The sequence below is a fragment of the Diabrotica virgifera genome, chromosome 9 (assembly GCF_917563875.1).
Source record: "Diabrotica virgifera virgifera chromosome 9, PGI_DIABVI_V3a".
Lineage (NCBI taxonomy): Eukaryota > Metazoa > Arthropoda > Insecta > Coleoptera > Chrysomelidae > Diabrotica > Diabrotica virgifera.
Genome location: NC_065451.1, coordinates 92,918,955 through 92,941,045, shown reverse-complemented (window position 1 = coordinate 92,941,045; position 22,091 = coordinate 92,918,955). Strand labels below are relative to the sequence as shown.

General features: G+C 33.4%; 1 protein-coding gene and 1 long non-coding RNA gene across 2 annotated transcripts in view; one reads left to right on the top strand and one right to left on the bottom strand.

The window, feature by feature from the left end:
* Positions 1 to 9,121: 9,121 nt before the first annotated feature.
* Positions 9,122 to 9,462, bottom strand: LOC126891779 (uncharacterized). Its single transcript, XR_007700562.1, has 2 exons — positions 9,333 to 9,462; positions 9,122 to 9,256 (listed from the first exon to the last, which is right to left on the bottom strand). It is a non-coding gene; the product is annotated as an uncharacterized LOC126891779 (long non-coding RNA).
* Positions 9,463 to 17,780: 8,318 nt separating this feature from the next.
* Positions 17,781 to 22,091, top strand: part of LOC114334788 (uncharacterized) — a 37,156-nt gene continuing 32,845 nt past the window's right edge. Inside the window, exon 1 of the mRNA XM_028284882.2 lies at positions 17,781 to 17,949. Coding sequence (XP_028140683.1) covers positions 17,889 to 17,949 — 61 coding nt within the window. The 5' untranslated portion in view covers positions 17,781 to 17,888. The remainder of the gene's footprint in view (positions 17,950 to 22,091) is intronic.

Below are 22,091 nucleotides of genomic sequence, written 5' to 3'. Positions count from 1 at the left end.
TTATGAATATATAGAAATTTATTTCGAATACTTTGTAAGCGTTATAGGATATTTTACTTTTTGTATAAAAGAGGCGCGACGTCGCGCGTCGTATGAAAAAAAATAAGGATAGATTTTTGTATCACAAACTGAACGAGAAATTCCAAAATGATTTTTGTTTGAAATATCTCAGTGGCGTACTATGTTTTTCTTTAAAAAATTCAGACCATTACCAATGGTAGATTTAAAATTCTTAATTTTATACCAAAAAATGCGCAATAATTACCTCTTAAAACCCATCAAGTTGCATTTGCATATCTCAACCCGTTTTAGAGCAATAAATAAATCGTCAGTTTGTAAGAAAAATTTTAACAACATTTCCGTATTTCGGAAACAAAACATTTGCGGACATACGTTTATCGAGAAAATTGTCATTTTATTTTCATATAGAATTAATTACCCCTTAAAGTTTGTCGCATTTATTTAGAAACGCCCTGTATATAAAGATTTCCACAGTTTTCACTGTATTTCTTAGCTCAACCCAGTGCCGGATTAACCATTAGGCGGACTAGGCGGCCGCCTAGGGCCCGGGCACTTGTTGGGGCCCGCATCCACACACAAATACATTAATTAATATTTAATTATTTAAGCAGTTATTTAAAAAAAATTTAAAATGTTAACAAATCAAATAGGGCTAATTGAGACAAAAAAAAAGAAAATGGTTAATTTATAATTTCCAATCAAACTCAGTTTTTTGCTTTGTCTTTTGTCAAATATCAGAAAAATACAACCGACTTCAAGACAAATTAAGCAGTTATCTTCAAAGGCATTTTTATATTCCATGTTCTAATCATTCCTTCAATTTGGTAATCAATTTTGCCAGCAAATTTTGATAAAAGCTGGTAATTATTTTGGTATGGTACGTTTTGCTTTCAATTTCTACCCACCGATGGGCCTTATATTCCATTCACTCACGGTAAAATATTGCAAAACCTCCGGATATTAAAGAACCTTTGGATTTGAAACAAGAGCTTGGATTGACATGAAATTTGGTATAAGCATAGCTAACATGTCAAATAAAAAGTGATATTGTGCCAATGTGTGTTTTTGCTCTACGGTTGAGTCCACCCCTTCTCGGGGGTGAAAAATATACCCTTAAAATACGTCCGGAAGTTGATAAACTGGCTAATTGTAAGCAACTTTTGTTCAATAGAGTTTTTCATCAAGTCAATACATTTAGAGCTATTTGCAATAGAATATCTTCATTTTTCAACAAAAAATAACACGTTTTTAGACGGTTTTTCGCAAATAACTCAAAAAATATCGAAAAAATATTATATTTTATCGAAAAAATATTCTTAGCAAAAATATAGCTTTTAAAAAATTTAAAAAATGCTGTATGTGTGCAGTCTGTAGACCCAGTAGAAGCAGAGTTGTAGCTATTGAAAAGTAGGTTCTTATTCGTCAAATTCCAAATCGAATATTTCAACGTGAAATAATCAAAAAATGAAGCACTTTTCATGGAAAACTCATCATAACTTGTTTAAATGTTTTAAAAAAGCATTATTCTTGTTTAAAAAAAAAATTATATCATAAAAAGTAAGCAAGATACGCTCAGAATAAAGTTGATCCCATTTTTTTGGTAAAAAAACTGGTGAAAAAGAAAATTACTCCCTAATTAGCATTCCAAATGAAATTAATCCTTACCGCTTCACAAGCTACTTTACTTATGTATTGTTTATATGCTCTGTAAGTTTTATCGGTATAAAGTGCTTATTTATAAAAGGGCTGTAGTAGAAAGGGCTTAAACAAGTCACTAATCACAAGTGTATGCAATTTTTTTTATTTAGCTTAATGCCTCGAAAACTAATGGCAATTGGCATGGTACAGTGGATTTTTCCAATCAGGTACCTAGTGTAGTAGGTAGTGTGTGTGTTGAGTAAATGTCTTGTTACTTAGCAAAGTCGTCATTGTTTTTGCAAAGAGACGCTAATTGTATCCGAACGTCTGCGGTCCCTCCGGTGAGTACCGATCCCACAAGGATAGAAACTATTTTCGTTTATTAATTTTTAATAAATGAAAAATTCTTTACTCAGGGTATGCAAATTTTGAACAGTCATATCTTAACCAATTTTTATCTTCCAAAAAAGCAAAAATCTGAAATATTCAGAAAATCAAAACCTATATTTTTTACTCTTTAAGATTTTTGGTACCACTAATAATTTTTAAGTTATTTTGAAAAAAAAAGACATGTCTTTTTTCAAAATTTCAAAAAATTTGTTTTACTTTAAATCCCAATGTTTTGAAATATAAGCACTGTGAAGCGGTGAAACTTACAGATCGTATAAATAATATACTTATATAAGTTTTTTCAAGATTTTCATAAATTTTCTAGATTTTTGTGCCAAAAAAAGGAATCAACATTATTTTAAGCTTTACTTGCTTAATTTTGATACTTGAAACTTGTTTAAAAAAAAACAAAAATAAGACTTTTTTAACAATTTAAAAAAGTTGTGATGATTTTTCACCGAAAAGTGCTTCATTTTTTGGTAATTTACGTTGAAATATTTAATATGGAATTTGTCGAATAAGAATCTAGTTTTCATTAGCTCCAGTTCTACTTATACTGGGTCTACATACTTCATACATACACCATTTTTTTAAATTTTGTATACGCTATATTTTTTCTAAGAATATTTTTTCGATAAAATACTTAATTTTGGAGTAATTTGCGAAAAACCGTCCAAAATGGTGTTTTCTTTTGTTGAAAAATGAATATATTCATTCGCGAATAACTCAAATAGTATTGATTTACTGAAAGAACTCGATAGAACAAAAGTTACTTAGAATTAATCAGTTATCCATTATTTTGAATGTATGTTTTTTCACCCCCGATCGGGTGGCACTCATACCCAGGGCAAAATCACATATCGACACAATATCCCTTTTTTCTTTGGCATATTAGCTATGGAATATCAATGAGTTGTTGCGAAATGTAAAAAAATGAAAAATGATCTTTTTTACATTGTTGTAATTTATTTTTGGAGTAACTACTTCCCAAAACAACATAAATATCTGTAAAGTTTTAAGTAAATGGTCGATATAAAGGGGCCTACTTCTTATGGCCGCCTAGGGCTCCATGATGCCTTAAACCGTCACTGGCTCAACCGTTCTCTTCAGTTCTTTCTGTTTTGCCAGTCCCCTTCCTGCAGATTTCTTTTCTATTGCTTCGTCCATTTTATCTCTGAAAGATCTTCGGGGTCTGCCTCTCTTCCTTCTTCCTATCGGGCTCCAATCTCTTTAACCAAACGATTTTGGTCTGCTCTTCTAACATGACCATACCACGTTAATCTCTTTTGTTCTATGTAGTCTATTATCTCTTGAATTTAGTACCATTCTTTTCTTAATCTCGATGTTATTTATTCTATCTCTTCTGCCGCTTCCCCTTATATACGCAGAGCTAGAGCCGAAAAATCATCGTCATAAGTAATATGGAGTTTGGCATGTGAAATGTGTCTATTGTATATTGATAATTATGACCCCTTTCAGGCTGACACCTCAGTGGATACAGGAAGTAGCAATAGGGGATGAAAGGGGAAACTTAGTGTAGTCATTAAAGGTTTTCACCTCCTACTTTGTTAGACCTCTATCGATTTGCATGAAAATTGGTGAGAGCATACCTCAAGAAATAAAACTGATTTGGTGCCAACTTGCACTTTTACCCTGGGGGTGGATACCACCCCTTCTCGGGGGTGAAAGCTGTTTTATTAAAAATAACCCTACAAATCGATAGAGCGATAAATTTTAAGTAAAATTTGTTATATCATGTTATTAAAATAAATCAATACTTTTTTAGTTATTAAAGATCAAATATTTGTCTATTTAAGAGCACATGCGTGAAGTTACGGATAATAAAAAGAACATTTAATTAATTTTATGTTAGTAAAATATTATTTTTATATTATTTCGATGTTTCATTGAATTTTTTCTATCAATATAAACTGAATATGTTCAGAAACAGGGGGTGTCCAATAATGGGTACTTTTGACATATTCGAATACACTTTTGCTAAATTTATAATATCGAAATAATATAAAAATAATATTTTAGTAACATACAATTAATTAATATGTTATTTTTATCATCCGGTACTTCACGCATGTGCTCTTAAACAGACCAAATCTTTTATCTTTAATAACTCAAAAAGTATTGATTTATTTGAATAACATGATAAACAAATTTTACTTAAAATTTGTCCCTCTATCGATTTGTGGGGTTATTTTTAATAAAATAGTTTTCACCCCCGAGAAGGGGTGGTATCCACCTTCAGGGTAAAAGTGCAAGTTGGCACCAAATCAGTTTTATTTCTTGAGGTATGCTCTAACTAGTCACCAATTTTCATGCAAATCGATGGATGTTTAACAAAAAGGAGGTGAAAACCTTTAATGACTACACTAATTTTTCCCTTTCATCCCTTATTGCTACTTCCTGTATCCACTGAGGTGTCAGCCTGAAAGGGGTCATAATTATCAATATACAATAGATACATTTCATATGCCAAACTCCATATTACTTATGACGATGATTTTTCGGCTCTAGCTTTTAGACTATTAGGAATTCCATCTCCGTTGCTCTTATTTTGCATTTCGTTTTCGTATTTAGTTTTCACACCCTTTTAGTCAGAATACTTTTGGTCATGGTGTTATATATTCTTCTTTTTGTTTTTATACTGATGTTCTTATCCCATTGTACCGGGTCCAATTTTAGTATGCAGTCTATTGTTTGTCCTAGTCACTCGATACCTAGAAACATAGCTTGGTTCTAGCTATCGAGTCATAGGCCTACTCATGAGAATAAAAAAATTAATGAATAATTTTTAATTAAATTTACATAGATGATTGTAGAGGCCAAGGATATGACAACGGCTCTAGCATGAAGAGAAAAAATAAAGGTGTACAAGCTCGTGTTTGCAAAGAATATCCTCGTGATCTTTTATGCTAAGTGGATACCACTCTCTCAGTTTAGTTATTGGGGATGCAGCTATATCTTGCGCACAATCAACATGTTGTTTTATATTGTACAACGTGTATACAAATTTTTTCTGCTTGTTGACAATGTGCATTTATTTTTAGCTCGTTTCTTCGTCGCTTGAACCTCAAATGTGCTCGTTATGCTAGGCCATATGTTTGATAAGTAAGTTATAAATAATAACTATTGTATTATTTTTTAAATAAATATATTTTTTTCTTGTATGAAGGGGCGCCAAATTATATTTTGCCCGGGGCGCTCAAAACCCTAGAACCGGCCCTGCACACAAAAGGTGTTATATATTACTAAATTTGAAATGTATAGACTCATCGGCCTCTTGACATAGATGTAAAAACTCTTTAGAAAATCTTAATGAAGAGACTAACACCTAAACTTGTTTTTATTAGCTCAAAGATTAGGCAGGCTTTAGGGCAGGCACATATGACCATTTGCATACTATAAATGAGCACCGATCCTTGCATTTGTCAATTACGAGAGGACTTTTGATTCTGTAGTCTTTGAGACAGTACTGAAAGCATCAAAGCAAATCCTAGTACATTACAGGTATACGTCACTAACCAAAAACATCTACGAGAACGATACATGAAGTATACGACCACAAGAAGAGACAGAAAAATTCAGCTTAGGCCGAGAAGTAAGACAAGGAGACAATATTTCACCAAAGTTGTCCACGGCAGCTCTAGAGTCAATATTTAAGAACACTCAATGGCAAGATATGAGTATGGCTATCAATTTAGATGGATATAGTTATTTTCCTTAATTTTATTAAATATTATTATTTTTATTATTATTTATTTTCCTTATTTTCCTTAAATTTGTTAGATGACCTGCCCCATAAAAGTAGAAACATTTTATGCGGGGACTTTAACATTGATTATGCTGCTGCTAGTGCTACACAAATATCCTTGGTCAACATATTTGAATCGTATGGTCTAACAATGCACGTTGATTTTCCTACAAGGATTACAAAAACTTCATCTACCATAATTGATTATACTGTCTCAGATTTTTCACCCCTTGATGTCCACTCTACAATTATTAATGCTGGACTATCTGATCATGAAGCAGTTTATACGAAGTTTAATATTTTGAGCAAACCCTCCTCGAAAACCCGACGTTTAGGCAGGATTTTTTCCACCCGGAACTTTCGTAATTTCCAAAATTTATACTTAACCTCTGAGTGGCGCTTTCCTGCTATGGACGTGGATAATAATTTCAGTGCTTTTTTGGATAAGCTTGTCTGTATCTTCAATAAAGCATTTCCTTTAATTGCAATTAAGCCAAAACATCGCAAACCCTGGACTACTAAAGGTATCCGAATATCTTCCAAGAATATGCGTTCTCTTCTCTATATCAGGAAATTTACTACCAACGTCTCTATCACTGAATATATCACTAAGCACAGGGCAACCTACCTTAAACTTATAAAATCATCTAAAAAAGACTACTACCATAACCGTTTGGGAAGCTCAAAAAGTGTTGCAAAAGAAACTTGGTCCATAATAAACGATCTTCGAAATAAAACCCACACTGCTAAAACAATTTCCCTTCCAGACCCTGAAAATCTAAATGAATACTTTGTTAATGTGAGTAAAAATATTACATCAACTATTTTGCCACAACAAGATCCCATTGCTTATCTCCCTAATTCAAGAAAGGTCTCGAATTCATTCTTTATAAAACCAGTCGATAAATCTGAACTGATCCAAACAATCAATAGTATCAAAAGCAAATCCTCCTGTAGTACTGATGGTCTATCGATAAAAATTTTTTCTAATCTCCCAGAAATTGTGTTAGAAGTCCTCATCTAACTAATTAATGATTCCTTTGAGAAAGGTAAATTTCCAGAGTGCCTGAAGACAGCCATCATTATTCCTCTTCATAAGGGTGGTGAAATATCTAATACTTGCAATTATAGACCTATTTCACTACTACCGGTACTCTCCAAAATTATTGAGAGACTCATAAAAGCCCGACTTATGTCCTTTCTAGTTGAAAACAACATTTTATCACAAAATCAGTTCGGCTTTTTAAATAATAAATGCACCACTGATGCCATCTTTTCTGTACTACATGAGGTTTATCAAGCACTGAACAATAATCTTCACACTGCCACCGTTTTTTGTGACGACGCCAAAGCTTTTGATTGTGTAAATCATAACATTTTGATAAGAAAACTAAATTTCTACGGAATTCGAGGTATTTCTTTAGATTGGTTCCAATCTTACTTGGATGATAGGAAACAACTGGTTAGAGCAAATGATACAGACTCTAGTCTCAAAAACATTGTATGTGGGGTACCTCAAGGTTCAGTATTGGGTCCTCTACTTTTCCTTATCTTTATTAATAACATCACTAGTTTAAAAATCGATGGAAAAGTCTTTCTTTTTGCTGATGATACCAGTATCACTTGGAGCAACTCAAATATTGCAACTCTTCATGCTACTATAACTTCTGATCTACTTACAATAAAAACCTGGTCTGACTCTAATTTACTCTCGTTTAACGTAGATAAAACAGTAGCATTGTCTTATAAAGGAGTCCTTCACCCCTTACCTCTTAATAACAGCCAGATCAGTACCGTTGACTCTGTAAAATTTCTTGGTATTTTTTTAGACAGCAACCTTAAATGGTCCCACCATATCGATTTGTTAAGGAAGAAACTATCCTCAGCTTGCTATGCTATAAGATCTGTTTCGAATGAACTCAATTTAGCATCTTCCAAAATAACATATTTTTCTTTGTTCGAGTCACATCTTCGTTATGGTCTTCCTTTTTGGGGTTCTGGTACAGCTGCCCAATTCGATGTTATTTTCAAATTACAAAAAAGAGCAATTATATATCTGTTTGGCCTCAGAAGAACAACACATTGCAGAAGTTACTTCAAAGATCACAGAATTTTAACCCTTCCATCTTTGTATATTTTAGAAACTGTTTGCTTAATTCGTAAACATTTACATGTCTTTCCACCAAGACCTAATCATGACTACTTCACGAGAAATTCTACGTTTGACGTCTATATGGCGACCCCGTCCTCTGAGTTAGTAAAGAAATCTATATTATATTCCGCAAAAAAACTTTACAACCATCTCCCTCTACAACTTAAATCTGCAGCATCTTTCCCCAAATTCCGTAAATTGACAAAAGCCTACCTATCTGAAAGACCATATTATTCAGTAGAAGATTTTCTTAATCAATAACTAAGAAATTACAGTACCCTTTGCACAAGTAGTATTTTTATTATCATTTTTTTTTGTCTATATTTGGGTGTCATATGCAGCAGCTTAACTTTTAAACTTATTAATTACTAGGTAGACTATGCATTTGCAATTGATTACTTCTGTTTAACTTCATTATTATTGTTATTATTGTAAATATATTGACGATTTATGTAATTTTAGTAAATTGGATTGTTATTGTTTTGTTTTCTTGACTTTTTATAAGCTTTGTCGATAAAATTGTACAATTTTTCATGACAATAAAGCATATTTCTATTCTATTCCTAACAAGTGCAGAAAGTCATTCTTTTCCGCACGCGACTGCAGTTTGCCGAACGACGCGAAGCGGGAGTTCGGCAAGCAGTCGAGTGCGGAAAAGAGACTTTCTGCAAGAGTTAGGAACAATATTTTTTCTAAGAGTCTTTAAAAAATTACCAAATCTTAATCAAATAATTTAATTAATATGAAAATACATACACAAATTAATTCTTTGACAAGGTTGTCAAAACCAAACTTTCAATATAATTAGTTAGCATGACGACGATCTTGGTTTCCATGACGATGATTCAAAACGACCATAGAAAAAAGTGTTGTGTGATTTGGTAGAATGCGATCTTACCCTTCAAAAAATATGTCACGGTCACGTATTTCAGCACCTGTTTAATTGGAAGGATACTACAAATCTGGCCTCCACATAAGTGGTCTGTAGCTTCTACATGATAGGTGTGAAATTTTAAACATTCTTGCTGTTGATTGGATAGGAAGAGTGGCATAATCTAGCCTCCATGCTAGGTACATCATAGCCTCCATACGGTACTTCCAATATTTAATATTTTATTTATTCAAGTGGACAATAAAGTTAAAACACAAACAACTTTTGTTTCTTACTTATTTATTTAAACAATAATGTGACATTTTACATAGAAATATGAGTAATTTGGATTAAATAAATGTTTACTTGTCGAATTTTTCCACCGTCTGCACACAACAGCTGAACGGAGCCATTAGACCTAACAACAAAACGTGAAATAAAATGTGTATTTTAAAACTGTTGGATAAACAGTACCTACAATCAGAAAAACTTACCTTTAAAAAGGTACTCGATTATGAAATAACAAAAATATCAAAAAACACGACTGAATATCAGCTTTTTATGGTGACACAAACACATCACATAACCGACCATATAAAATAAGTGAACGACAACGAACGAACGAACACGGTATAATTTTATTTTCCCATAAGGCGCTACAGTAAAACATGGCGGATACGATGCGTATCGAGTGTACGTAATCCGGGCCCTGATTACAGGGGCCGGATTACCTACACTCGATACGCATCGTATCCGCCATGTTTTACTGTAGCGCCTTATGGGAAAACATGGCGGATACGATGCGTATCGAGTGTACGTAATCCGGGCCCAGATTCATAGATAGCGCAGGATTTGTCAAAAGTCATGTTCCACCAATCACAAGGCCGACATCAGCGCCTCTGACTAAATGGAAGGAAAATAAATACGATTACATGTTTTTTATTAGAGTGAGCGGGGCATGAAAACGACTGTTATTGTCTACCGATTTGACTTTCGAATATTATGTCAAAATAATTTTTTCTTCAAACGTCAAATAATGATGACATTACTTATCTAACTTGATCCTGTCAAAGTTTGATGTCTCCGCCGGCAGCAGTTTTTTTCCCATTTCTTTACGGCGGAGGGAAAAATGTTGTCATGGCAACAATATGAAACATGTCACAAAGCAACAATACAAATATCATTAACAACAATTAAACATCATTTTTATTTATAGTAATATTAAAAGTACAATTAGTTAATGAGGCGTTTTCAAAATTGAAACCGTGCAAAAATGTTCCCGACTCTTGATACGCATTGGTAATTGTTGATGATACTCCTCTTGTATCGCACCACTCTTGGAAGTGCTTGTACGCTAACCGATACTTTATTCCGGACTTGGAGGGCCCCAAACGTGCTACTGCATCATTAGCCGCGGACTCAATTTCGTTTAGGTTTTCCATTTTCGCACTAAATTTGCGCTTGCGCTTGCGGTTGCAACAACAATAAGCTGTCTTTAATAATTGCAAACAACTGTCAAACAACTGTAACCAGGGAGACGCAAATCCCACCGACGACTTAATTATTTTAATTTCTAACATCTAGACGACTTTGATAGTTGTCACAGTTAATTTCGAGTAAAAATAGCGTATGAATTGTACTATTTATGGTTGAAAATTGCTACGTTTGAAGAAAAAATAGTATACTTTATTCGGCAAAGAAGCGACTTTTCTTGACTTGCCCTCTATTACGCGCCGAACGAAGTGAGGCGCGTAATATCGGGCGCGTCAAGAAAAGTCATGCTTCTCCGCCTCATAAAGTAATATACTATTATTTCATCGAATTGTCGCGTTAATTTCATTAAAACAGGAACACAATAAGATATATTTGAAATAAATTAATAAATAATATCTAAATATTAGTTTATTGCATGTATTATAATTACTTTAAGGCCATATTAATATATCTAAATTAACACGCGTGCGGAAAAGTAAAAACCGCGTGTGGAAAAGTAACACGCGTGCGGAAAAGTGAAACTTTCTAAACTAAAATGCGTGCGCGAAAGTAGACATTTTTGCACGCTCGTAGAAAAAAGAATAAATCATCTGAATTTTGCAGATGACGTTACAGTAATCACAGATAACTTACAAGATACAGTTTATTTGATAGATTTGCTTAAAACTCGGTCTGCATTAAAAATAGAAACAGAAAAGTAAATTTATGACAAATCTCGTAATAAGTCGAAATGTAAATATTGACAATAATACTATCGAACAAACAGACACTTACAAATATCTGGACAGACTTACAAATTATACGCTTGTCTTTTAAGTTTTGCATATAGCCGCTTAGAGGGCGCCACCACTAAAATCTTCCGACAAAAACGTAACCTCAATCTTTTGTTGACATAAATCGAGAATTTCATTGCGATACAACCAGTCGTGTAGATACAGTTATTTTTGAAATTAGAAAGTCGGTCGAAAAATGGATCTTAGCGGAGAACATTTTCGAGCAATAATTTTTTACAATTTTCGGAGAGGATTATCCCAACTAACAGCAATGTCACGCTGAAATGGTTTCTGTGTTTGGGAATGAAGCACCACACCAGTCAACTATTTCCCGCTGGTATTGCGAATTTCGACGTGGTCGCTCCAGTTTCAGCGACGAATCCAGGCCAGGTCCACCGAAAACATCAGTCACGCTGCAAAACATTGATGCGATTCGTCAGTTAATTAAGGATGACCGCCGTGTAACATACCGGGAGATAGAGGCATTATTGGGCATTTCAAAGACTTCGATCCAACAGATCCTACATGAAGAACTGGGTGTTAGGAAGTTGGTTTGCCGTTGGATCCCTCATTTGATCACAGAAGAGCAAAAAGCGGCTCGCGTCAATTGGTGTCGAAAAACATTGGAACGGAACATTGAAACAAACGGAAAGAAAGCTCAAAAAACGTTTACAATATTGTTAGTGGCGATGAATCTTGGATTTTCTCCTACCAACCGGAAAATAAACGCCAATCCGCTATATGGGTGTTTCAAGATGAGGAAAAACCAACAAAAGTGATCCGTCCTCGAAGTGTGTCAAAGAAAATGGTCGCAACTTTTGTGTCAAAATCTGGTCATGTGGCAACAATTGCTCTAGAAGATCGAAGAACGGTTACTTCTGATTAGTATATAACCGTTTGTTTACCAGAATTTATCGCGAAACTCCGAGAAAGCAACACACAACGGCGAATCATCCTCACTCTGCCCAAAAGACAATCGAATTTTTCAAGCTTCAAAACATCGAATTGTTAAACCATCCACCGTATAGTCCCGACCTAAGTCCCAACGACTTCTTCACGTTCCCAAAAATCAAGAATTCAATGCGTGGGCGGCGATTCCAGTCGCAAGAAGAAGCCATCGATGCCTTTAAAACAGCTGTATAGGAATAACTGTTTTACCAATAGGGAACTTGCATAAATTTTTAAATATTAAAATGATATTAAAAAACATAAGGTAACATGATCTTAAAACGCTTACATGCGAAAAAAACAAATATTTTTAACCCGTACGCTAATTACGACGCTTTGAAAATGCTATAAAATTCAAATATCTTAGGAGACTCTTGAACGTCCTTCTATTGGTTCGACGTCACGGGCCACCGTCAACCGGGCTAGCTAGTCGGAAACAACGCGATTAGGGTAGGTATCACTGGTATATTACATTTTAATCGTCTTTAATGGAAAATTCCTAGGTATTATTTATGTTCATCTTATATATTGTAATAAGTAGTTCCCCAATCAGCTTAGTTTTAAACTGAAATTGATAAAGTTGAGTGCTACTTTGTAAAGAGTTTAAAACGCATAATATGACGGACGAGGGTTTTTCAAAAGGTCAATCTGACTAACTTACCTACCGTTGATGTCTTCATCGTGGCAACTTTTATAAAAAGTAGTGAAAGCTATTCTATTGGGGAAATGGGAGGTGTCAAGGCAAATACGTAAGAGTTATTAATAAGCATGCTTAAACCGTTTATAACAATAGTTTGGTACCAATATATATTATAGTATACGGTTTACCCCATGAGTTTGATCTACCTACCTCTAATCGAAGGATTTCGTATATCCTGGAAAATATTATGGTGTAATTTGCATTATAATAAAGATTATATTTTATTGTAATATTTATTAGTACCTACTGGAGCCTTTCATTATTGTGTTCAAAGCCTTCTGACAAAAGATTATGGTGATTAGCAGACGTACCGATAGAACGTGTGCATAGTCAACAAAATCCTTCTTTACAAAGTTAATAATACGCATAAATAAGAAGAATCATTATTGTAATTTTACAAGTTACCTAATATCTTTATCATCTCAGCTTATACTTACACCGCATCCCTCGGTAGACCGCAAGCTATAGTAGAAACCCAACTGTAGACCGCATACTATAGTAGCACCAATACTTTTTAGTTACTCATACTTTTATTACTAAAAGTTTTGTTTATTTCTAAGTTACTTGTTTCTTCTTTGTTCTTCAACACAAGAAACGACAAAAGTAATTTCATAAAAAAGAACTTTTTGATACATGTCAACAGAGATAAAATGTTAATATTTTGCCTGTCACAGAAAAAATCATTTTTGCCACAGAGTAAAACAAGATATTTAGTATAGTATAGTTGATCCAAAAGATGGCATAACCCAGACATCCAAAGTGAAAGTTATCCTCCAACACCAAATTGTTCTATATGGTCCACATAATGTTCAGAAAAAAGTCACACCATTTTGAGCCTCGGGTTTGGGGGGGGGGAGAGGGGGAGAAATCGGTAAATATAAAAAGTATCGAAAACCTCCAGTTTTCACCCTCAGTAACTCTGGAACCGTTGATTTTATAACAATTATGTATAGAACCTTTTTTGTTTTAAATTTTATGTAGAACATGTTTCTATAGAACATTCCTTACGCTAAAGCATAGTTTTAGAAATATTGACGAAAAACTTAAAAAAACTACTAATTTACCGATTTCTCCCCCATCTCCCCCCCAAACCGGACGCTCAAAATGGTGTAACTTTTTACTGAACAATATGTGGACCATATAGAACAATTTGGTGTTGAAGGAAAACTTTTACTTTGGATGTCTGGGTTAGGCCTTTTTTGGACCAATTATACTATACTACCTCCGTAACTTTGGAACCGTTCATTTTAAAAGGGTTATGCATAGGGCCTTTTTTATTTCAAATTTAATGTAGAACAATTTTGTGTAGAGGGTTATTCATGCTAAACCGCTTAGTTTTAGAAATATTGACGAAAAACTTAAAAAACTAGGAATTTGCAGATTTCTCCCCCCTCTCCCTCCCAAAACCCGACGCTCAAAATGGTGTGACTTTTTTCTGAACATTATGTGGACCATATAGAATAATTTGGTGTTGGAGGATAACTTTCACTTTGGATGTCTGGGTTTGGGTCTAACTATACCATACTAATTTCAACTATATTATTTATCTATGGGTAAACTGCATTAAATGCAATAGCCCACCCCGAACGGGCAAACGATACGAGTGGCTTGTGACGTCAGACCCCAGGTCTCGCTTTTGAAGTTGTTTAAAACGGAAATTTTAGGCGCGAAACTTTGATTAGATATTGTACGTACACTATTCATTGTTAAGACGTAATATTTTGAATATAACATTTTAAAACATAAATTAACAATTTTATGCAAAAAAATTTTTTAGTGCAAGTTCCCTATTGGTTGAACGTATGCAAAAGTGTATCGATCTTGGTGGGACATATTTTGAAAAGCAATAAAGTACTTTAAGTCTATATATTTTTTATTTTTATGGCTATATGCAAAACTAAAAAAGACAACCTATTGTGTCTGTTACAAACACATGAAATACAGATTGGAATGGATCTGATATGGGCAGCATTTGGCAAACTTAACCATATCTCAAAAATATAATTAGCATGTGTCTCAAGCGAAATGTTTGTAACTAATATATTTTGTCCCTAAAAACTTATCAATTAAAAATTTTAACACTGACGCAAAAATTCTCGAATAAAGTCAGAGTTACATAAGGAGCCATGTAACGTGCAACGATGGGCGTGAGCCTTCGAGACCACATAACAAACTATGTAACAAATCAGGCAAAGATCAAGACGTTATCGAAAGAATCACGACACTTAAAGTAACTGGGCAGGGCACTGAGCTAGAACACAAGATGGAGTGTGAACAAGACGAATCATGGAATTGAAGACCAGAAACTATAAAAGAAGTCGAGGAAGATCACCGACTAGCAGTGGCGACGCGTGACTTTTTCTGAAGTGTTACCAAAACCAGATGCAAAAAATGTTATTTAAAAAAATGAAGATATGGCTAAATGTATATATACACTTACCGGCACAAAATTCCGCCACCCAAAATTTTTGATTAAGTTTGACAATCTATAACTTTATTATTTGTACTTCGATTTTCAAGATTCTTGCACGAGTTTGTAGGTACATGTATTGATGTCAATTGCTATTATTCCGGTAACAAAAAATTTTTGCTTAGATGGCATTATACGGGGGTGAATGTAAGCGTTGTTTTTTCTCCTAATTTTAAAAAATTCTGTGGAAAAATTGGAAGGCTGATTTTGTTTTATACTCCTTTTGTATTATCCTGAAGGTATCACTAAGGTCTTGTTTTTTGAATTATCTGAATATCTTTTTTCTTGTAAGACCTGTAATTAAAAAAACACTGCTTTGAAGGTTTATTTAATTAAAAATATCAAACGCACTAAAATTAACAAAACAAAACAAATTTAACAACAAAACAAAACAATTCAATAGCGATTATGTCCACCTCTTGCAGCAACGACTGCTCACAATTTGTTTAGCATCTAATAAAGATGTGTTTTCCTTGCCTGGGGAATAGCCCGATATTCCTCTACCAGGGCCATAACTGTACCAAATTTTCTGGAGGCCTAGGATGACGGTAAATAGTAAATCCCATAAATGCTTAATATGATTGAGATCTGGGTTGCATGCGGGCCATTCTAATCTTATCAATCCAACCTCAATTGTATGAGTCAATCAGTGTTTTTATTTACAAAAAATGGTACAGCTCTTAAAAGAAAAAAGATATTCGGATAATTCAAAAAACGAAATGTTGATGATGCCTCCGGGAAAATATGACAGGACTATGAAACAAAATCAGCTATTCCATTTATCCACAGAATTTTTTAAAATTAGGAGAAAATACAACGCTTCCTTTCACTCCTGTACAATGAATGACATGCAAGCAAAATTTTTTGTTACCGGAATAATACCAAATAATATGAATACATGTACCTACAAACTGGTGCAAGAATCTTGAAAATCGGAGCACAAATAATAAAGTTATAAATTGTCAAACTTAATCAAAAATTTTGGGTGGCGGAATTTTGTGCCGGTGAGTGTAGCTTCAATAATATCATTTTGTATATCACTTGAAACTCTCGAAAAAACAGATGTTTCTAGATGTTGACCAAATTTTTGATCTTTTTTGGCAATTAATGTTAACAATTCCCTTTAATTGCATCGATTGTCAGAGTCTTCGCACTCAAAATGACCACGAAACGCTAGTTCTTGTTTGGCCCAAAAACATACAGTATCTATTATAAGTGTGCTAAGGATATAACTATCTATTTTTTTAACAAACTCATTATGTTTAGCAATATTTGCTTTAAAAGCTTGGTTAATAGAACTTTTGAATTTGGTTTTGCCAAACTGAATCAAATTGGGTATACATCTTACATGTAGGTAACGGAGAAATTTCATGTCTCCTTTTTAAAAATCTAACACTATTTAAGTCATGAACCTGGTCCACCCATTTTTCTGTAGAAACCAGAAGACATGGCCAACAATACAGTATATTTTTCTTGCAACCATAATATAACCAAGGATTTTCACTGTACCAACTAAATTTAAAATATCGAACTACTTTTCTTGATTATTCTTTTTTAAATTGTTTAAAATAGGTCTTTCATTTTTAATCTCATTTTTTTCTTCAAAATTATACAAGGAGAATTACTTTTCAAGTAGTTGATCGATTAAGAAGCGACACTCATCCATGGTTAACTGCACGCACACTTTTTATAGGTACTGTCACCAATTTTAAATCTGGTAACAGCGCTACCGATACACAGCGCGCTTATGCCGTCGCTTCTTCAAAATTTTCAGTCACTAGCCGGTCCCGAGCGCCAGCATAGGTATATAACCATTGTAACCAGAAATGAGTCTGGTAACAGAGTATAATAAAGTGCAACTGAGTCACATAAACTCGCCAATATTTTCGTGTCTACGAGTAGTTGCCTATTTACTGAGTTAGGTACTATTACCACATAATATAATAATATATTTCTATTGGTAAAAATATTGGTAAATAGAATTATTCATCGTCATAAAATATTTATTTGCAAGATTTTTAACTGTTACCAATGGTAACAGTGGTTACATGGACGCTTCGCTAGTGCCGACTAGATGGGTTGACGACGTAAAAAGAGTAGCGGAAAACTGGCTACAAGCGGCTCAGTGTGGAGAACACTGGAAATAACTGAGGAAGACCTATATTCAAGAGTGGACGCGATTGACTGTGTGATGATGATGATATCCTTGCTAGGGAGTTTGTTTTCCATTTTATTAATATGCCTACTTTTGGTTTAATTTATTGTTGTTTTCAATATTTTCTTTAATTTTAGTTCCCAGATTATGGTAAAAAAAAAACAAATATAAACTTCTTATATAATTTAAAGGTTAAAAACTTATTGAGAAATTTGATTTAATTCTAAATAAATCAGTTTATTGTGTATCATAATTAAATGCAAATTATGTTAAATGATGTTATTTTAACATACGCATTTTTTGCAATCTAGTTGGCCTTACAAATAATGTTATCATTGAATAAAGTACAAAATTCTTCCTTGATTTGAAAAAAACTGGACAAACCAGAATACTACATAATATGCCAATAAAAATATAAAAAAAAAAACAGAAGTGGTGGTATTGCTTCAAACGATCAAAACTATTTTTTAGATTTGATACCATTAGTAAATTAAACTGCAGTGATTAACAATGAAAGTTGTTATTATTTTCGCTTTTATCTGCAATATTGCATTTGCAGCTCATGTTTACCGTAAGTACTGTTATTCTGCCATTTTTTCTCAATGTAAATACACATACACATGTCCAAAAGTTTGGAATAAGTACAAATAATACAGGTCATAAATTTAATCACATATTCTGGGACCAAAAATAATTCGATTGAACTTAACTTACCTTAGTACAAATGTGCACATAAAAAAAGTTACAGCCCTTTTAAATTACAAAATGAAAATCGATTTTTTCGAATGTATCGAAAACTATTGGAGATTTTTTATTAAAAATGGATATGTGGCATTCTTATGACAGTAGCATCTTAAGAAAAAATTATAGGGAAATTTGGACACCCCATAAAAATTTTATGGGGGTTTTGTTCCTTTAAACCCCCCCCCAAACTTTTGTGTACGTTCCAATTAAATTATTATTGTAGTACCATTAGTTAATAACAATATTTTTAAAACTTTTTTGCCTCAGTACTTTTTCGAAAAATCAGTTTTTATCGAGATATTTCGAATATTTGTCAGTAATAATATGAACATTTATTTATGATTTACATTTTTAGGGCTATTTTGAACCATATTAAAAAAGAAGTCACATCTCGATAAAAGGTGCCTTTTTGAAAAAATACAAAGAGGCAAAAAAGTTTTAAAAACACTGTGTTTAACTAATGGTACCGCAGTAATATTTTAATTGGAACGTACACAAACATTTGGGGGGTTTAAAGGAACAAAACCCCCATAAATTTTTTATGTAAACATATTGAAAAATAAGCTCAACTCGATAAAAACTGCCTTATCGAAAAAATACTAAGAGGCAAAAAAGTTTTAATAATGTTGAATTTAACTAATGGTATCACAATAATAATTTAGTTGAGACGTACACAAAAGTTTGGGGGGTTTAAGGGAACAAAATCCCCATAAATTTTTTATGGGGTGCATAAATTTTACTATAATTTTTTAAGATGTTCCTGCCATAAGAATGCCACATGTCCATTTTCAATAAAAAATTTCCAATAGTTTTCGATATATTGGAAAAAATCGATTTTCATTTTGAAACTTCAAAGGGCTATAACTTTTTTTATGTGCATATTTGTACTAAGGTAAGTTAGGTTCATTCGAACTATTTTTGGTCCCAGAATATGCGATTTTATTTATGACCTGTATTTTTGTTACACCCTGTATATCTACGCCTATGGTGGTTTCAAAACTGTTGTTGATATTCATTCTAGAGGGTTTTTAAATAATAATTTCAAAAAATTTCAATCGTTTTTGCATCATTTTGGTCACATTCAACTGATTAGCGTATTTACACATTATTTCAGTCTTTGTTTAAAGTTGAATTGAGCCGTTTAAAAATTCCTAGAAACATGATATCTCATTTTGACAGATTTAAGGTAATTGCTTTGTTACAACAGGGCTTTAGTCAAAGTGATATCGCGAATATTGTTGATGTTACTCGGAGTGCTGTATCGAAAATTAAAAAAAAAATCCAAGATACAAATGACATCAAGGATCGTCCCAGAAGTGGTAGAAGTCGATGTACAACTGCAGCGCAAGACCGGCAGATAACATTGATTGCTCGTAGAAATCGTCTGGAATCTACAAATGATATATCCAGAGAAATTTCTTGGCTTCAAGGATTGAATATTTCACGGCAAACAATAACACGCAGACTAAATGCGGTAAATTTGTATCGTAGTAGACCCCTACATGTTCCTAAACTAACCTACCAACACAAAATAGTAAGATTGCAATGGGCTAGAGAAATGGTGCATCATGGTCCTAACTGGAATAACGTTGTTGTCTGTTCTCTGATGAGTCAAAAATTGGATTGGTATCTGATTCGCGAAGAACACTGGTTTGGAGGGCCCCAAGACGTCTAGAAAAAGCCCAACCGCGTGTCCCATTTTAAGGTGGCAGTATTATGGTTTAGGGTGGTATTATGAGTGGTACACGGACGCCACTGCTGGTTCTAAAGAGAAGAGTCACTGGTGCTGTGTATATCGAGGAAGTTTTAAATCCTGTCATACGTCTATTCCGAGGGGCAGTAGGTGATGAATTTGTGTTTATGCATGACAACGCACCTCCTCATCGAACAGCAGCAGTACAAAATTTTCTGGAAGAAGAAGGAATATCTACATTACAGTAGCCCTCGAATTCCTCCGACATGAACGTTATTGAAGATGCTTGGGACATTCTGAAAACACGCATCAAGAAGCGAAACAATCCTTCTATTACACTTAGAGAACTAAAAGATGCTGCTCGTGAAGAATTCCGCAAGCCCAGCTCGACCAATTAATCGGGAGCATGCACAATTGCCTACAGACATGCATACAGGACAATGGAGAAAATACTAATTGAAGGGGTCGGGGCAATAAGGGACCTAAGCCTCATTTAAAAAGTTTTGAGTAAATACCGTTTAAAGTTTTTGACAAAATCCTGAAATCATATTTTTATATTTTATAATGTTTTCCTTAATTCCTTACATGCATAATAAATTATTAAATATATTTTTTCAAAGAAAGATACAAAATGAAACTGCATTTTTTAAGAAAAAAATTATTAAACAAATAAATGTGGCTTATGACCTTTTTGAAAATATACAAAATGAATCATTCTAAAATCAAGAATATACCTACAATATTATTTTGTATTAAAAAAAATCGGTTTCATCATCCCTGTCTATTTCCTCTGCTTCATCAACTTGATTATAGTCTTGTTCAATGTTACTTGTACTGATTCCAATAACACCGAGATAAAACTGCTGGTTTATGAGAGGAATATATTGTAAAAGTTCCTTTATATCCTGAATTTTTTTGATGTTCAGTACTATTGTCCTCCACATATATATTTTTTAAGCTTTTTGTTGTCACCAAACTTTACAACCCTCTTACCAACATTTACTTAATCAAACGCTCCATTTAGGGTGTGTTTAATGAATATGAAATTTGGCTGTTCGCTATCGAACCAAGAAGGGACCAAGCCACCTACTAAATAAAATACTTTTTTGGTCTTAAAACGTGTTATTGACAAACGAATTTAAATAGAATATTAGTGTTAATGGCTCTTTATCAATAAAAAAAATTAAAACAGGTTATTTATGGCTACGTTTTACTAAAAAAGTGAATTTAATGTTATTATAACTTATTAAGACACAAGCCACATATCCTACAGCAAGAAGGTCTCAAGCCACTAAAATGTTTACTTACCTTTTTCGGAGAAGATTCATAACTTTCACTGGAACTCGTATGCGGAGAATATTCTCGATCCTTTACAGAATCGTCACGAGTCAAAATCCGAACCTGAACTACTGTATTTTTCCTTATAAAACAATTGTTTTTCTTTCAACACTCTTCGATCATATGTCGCCATGTTGATTTTACTGTGGCTTATGACGTTCTTGCTTAAAAATTTTCCATGATTTTGCAAGTCGGCAACAAGGTCATTATAGCCTGGTGGTCACATCTATTGCCCAATAGCCGTAAAACTTCGCTGGTGGCTTGAGACCATTGACAGAGTCCGTTTTACTAAAATCCTCAAATTTCAAAAGATTTGGGTTAGGTCCCTTATTGCCCCGAGCCCTTCAATTATTAGTTTTATTAAAAATGATTTTTTCTATACTAATTTATTTTTAAATGTAAGTTGCACATTGTAAATTTTTCACTCTAAGAGAATAAATCATTTTTTTGCATATCGTTTATCTGGTTTTGAAATTTATTTAGTGTTGTTGAGAATTGAAACAAAATTATGTTTACCTCTTCAGAAGAGTTTACATATAAAAATCAATAAAAAGATGAAATATTCCAATATTCCAAACTTTTGGACATATGTGTACATAGTTTCAAAAGATAGACATCAAAATGGTTTCAAAGTATGGTCATTTTCATAGTTGATGTTTTCGTGAACAGATTAACGCATTCTTTTGGTATTTACACAGTTGGACAAAGGTTTACCCAAACTTCTTTTTTGAACTTATAACGGGTAGAAGAAACAAAAATGTTTTTCTTTTGTTAAGTTTGAGACAATTTGTAGGGAGGACGAGGTATAATTATGGGTATACATCGAAATGGTATTGTAGTCTTATTAATTGTGAACATTTTGTTTTTTGAATGTCCGTGATATCTTTAGAAACAAAGAGAATATACGATTTTATTCTTTAATGTTCGACTGGTATATT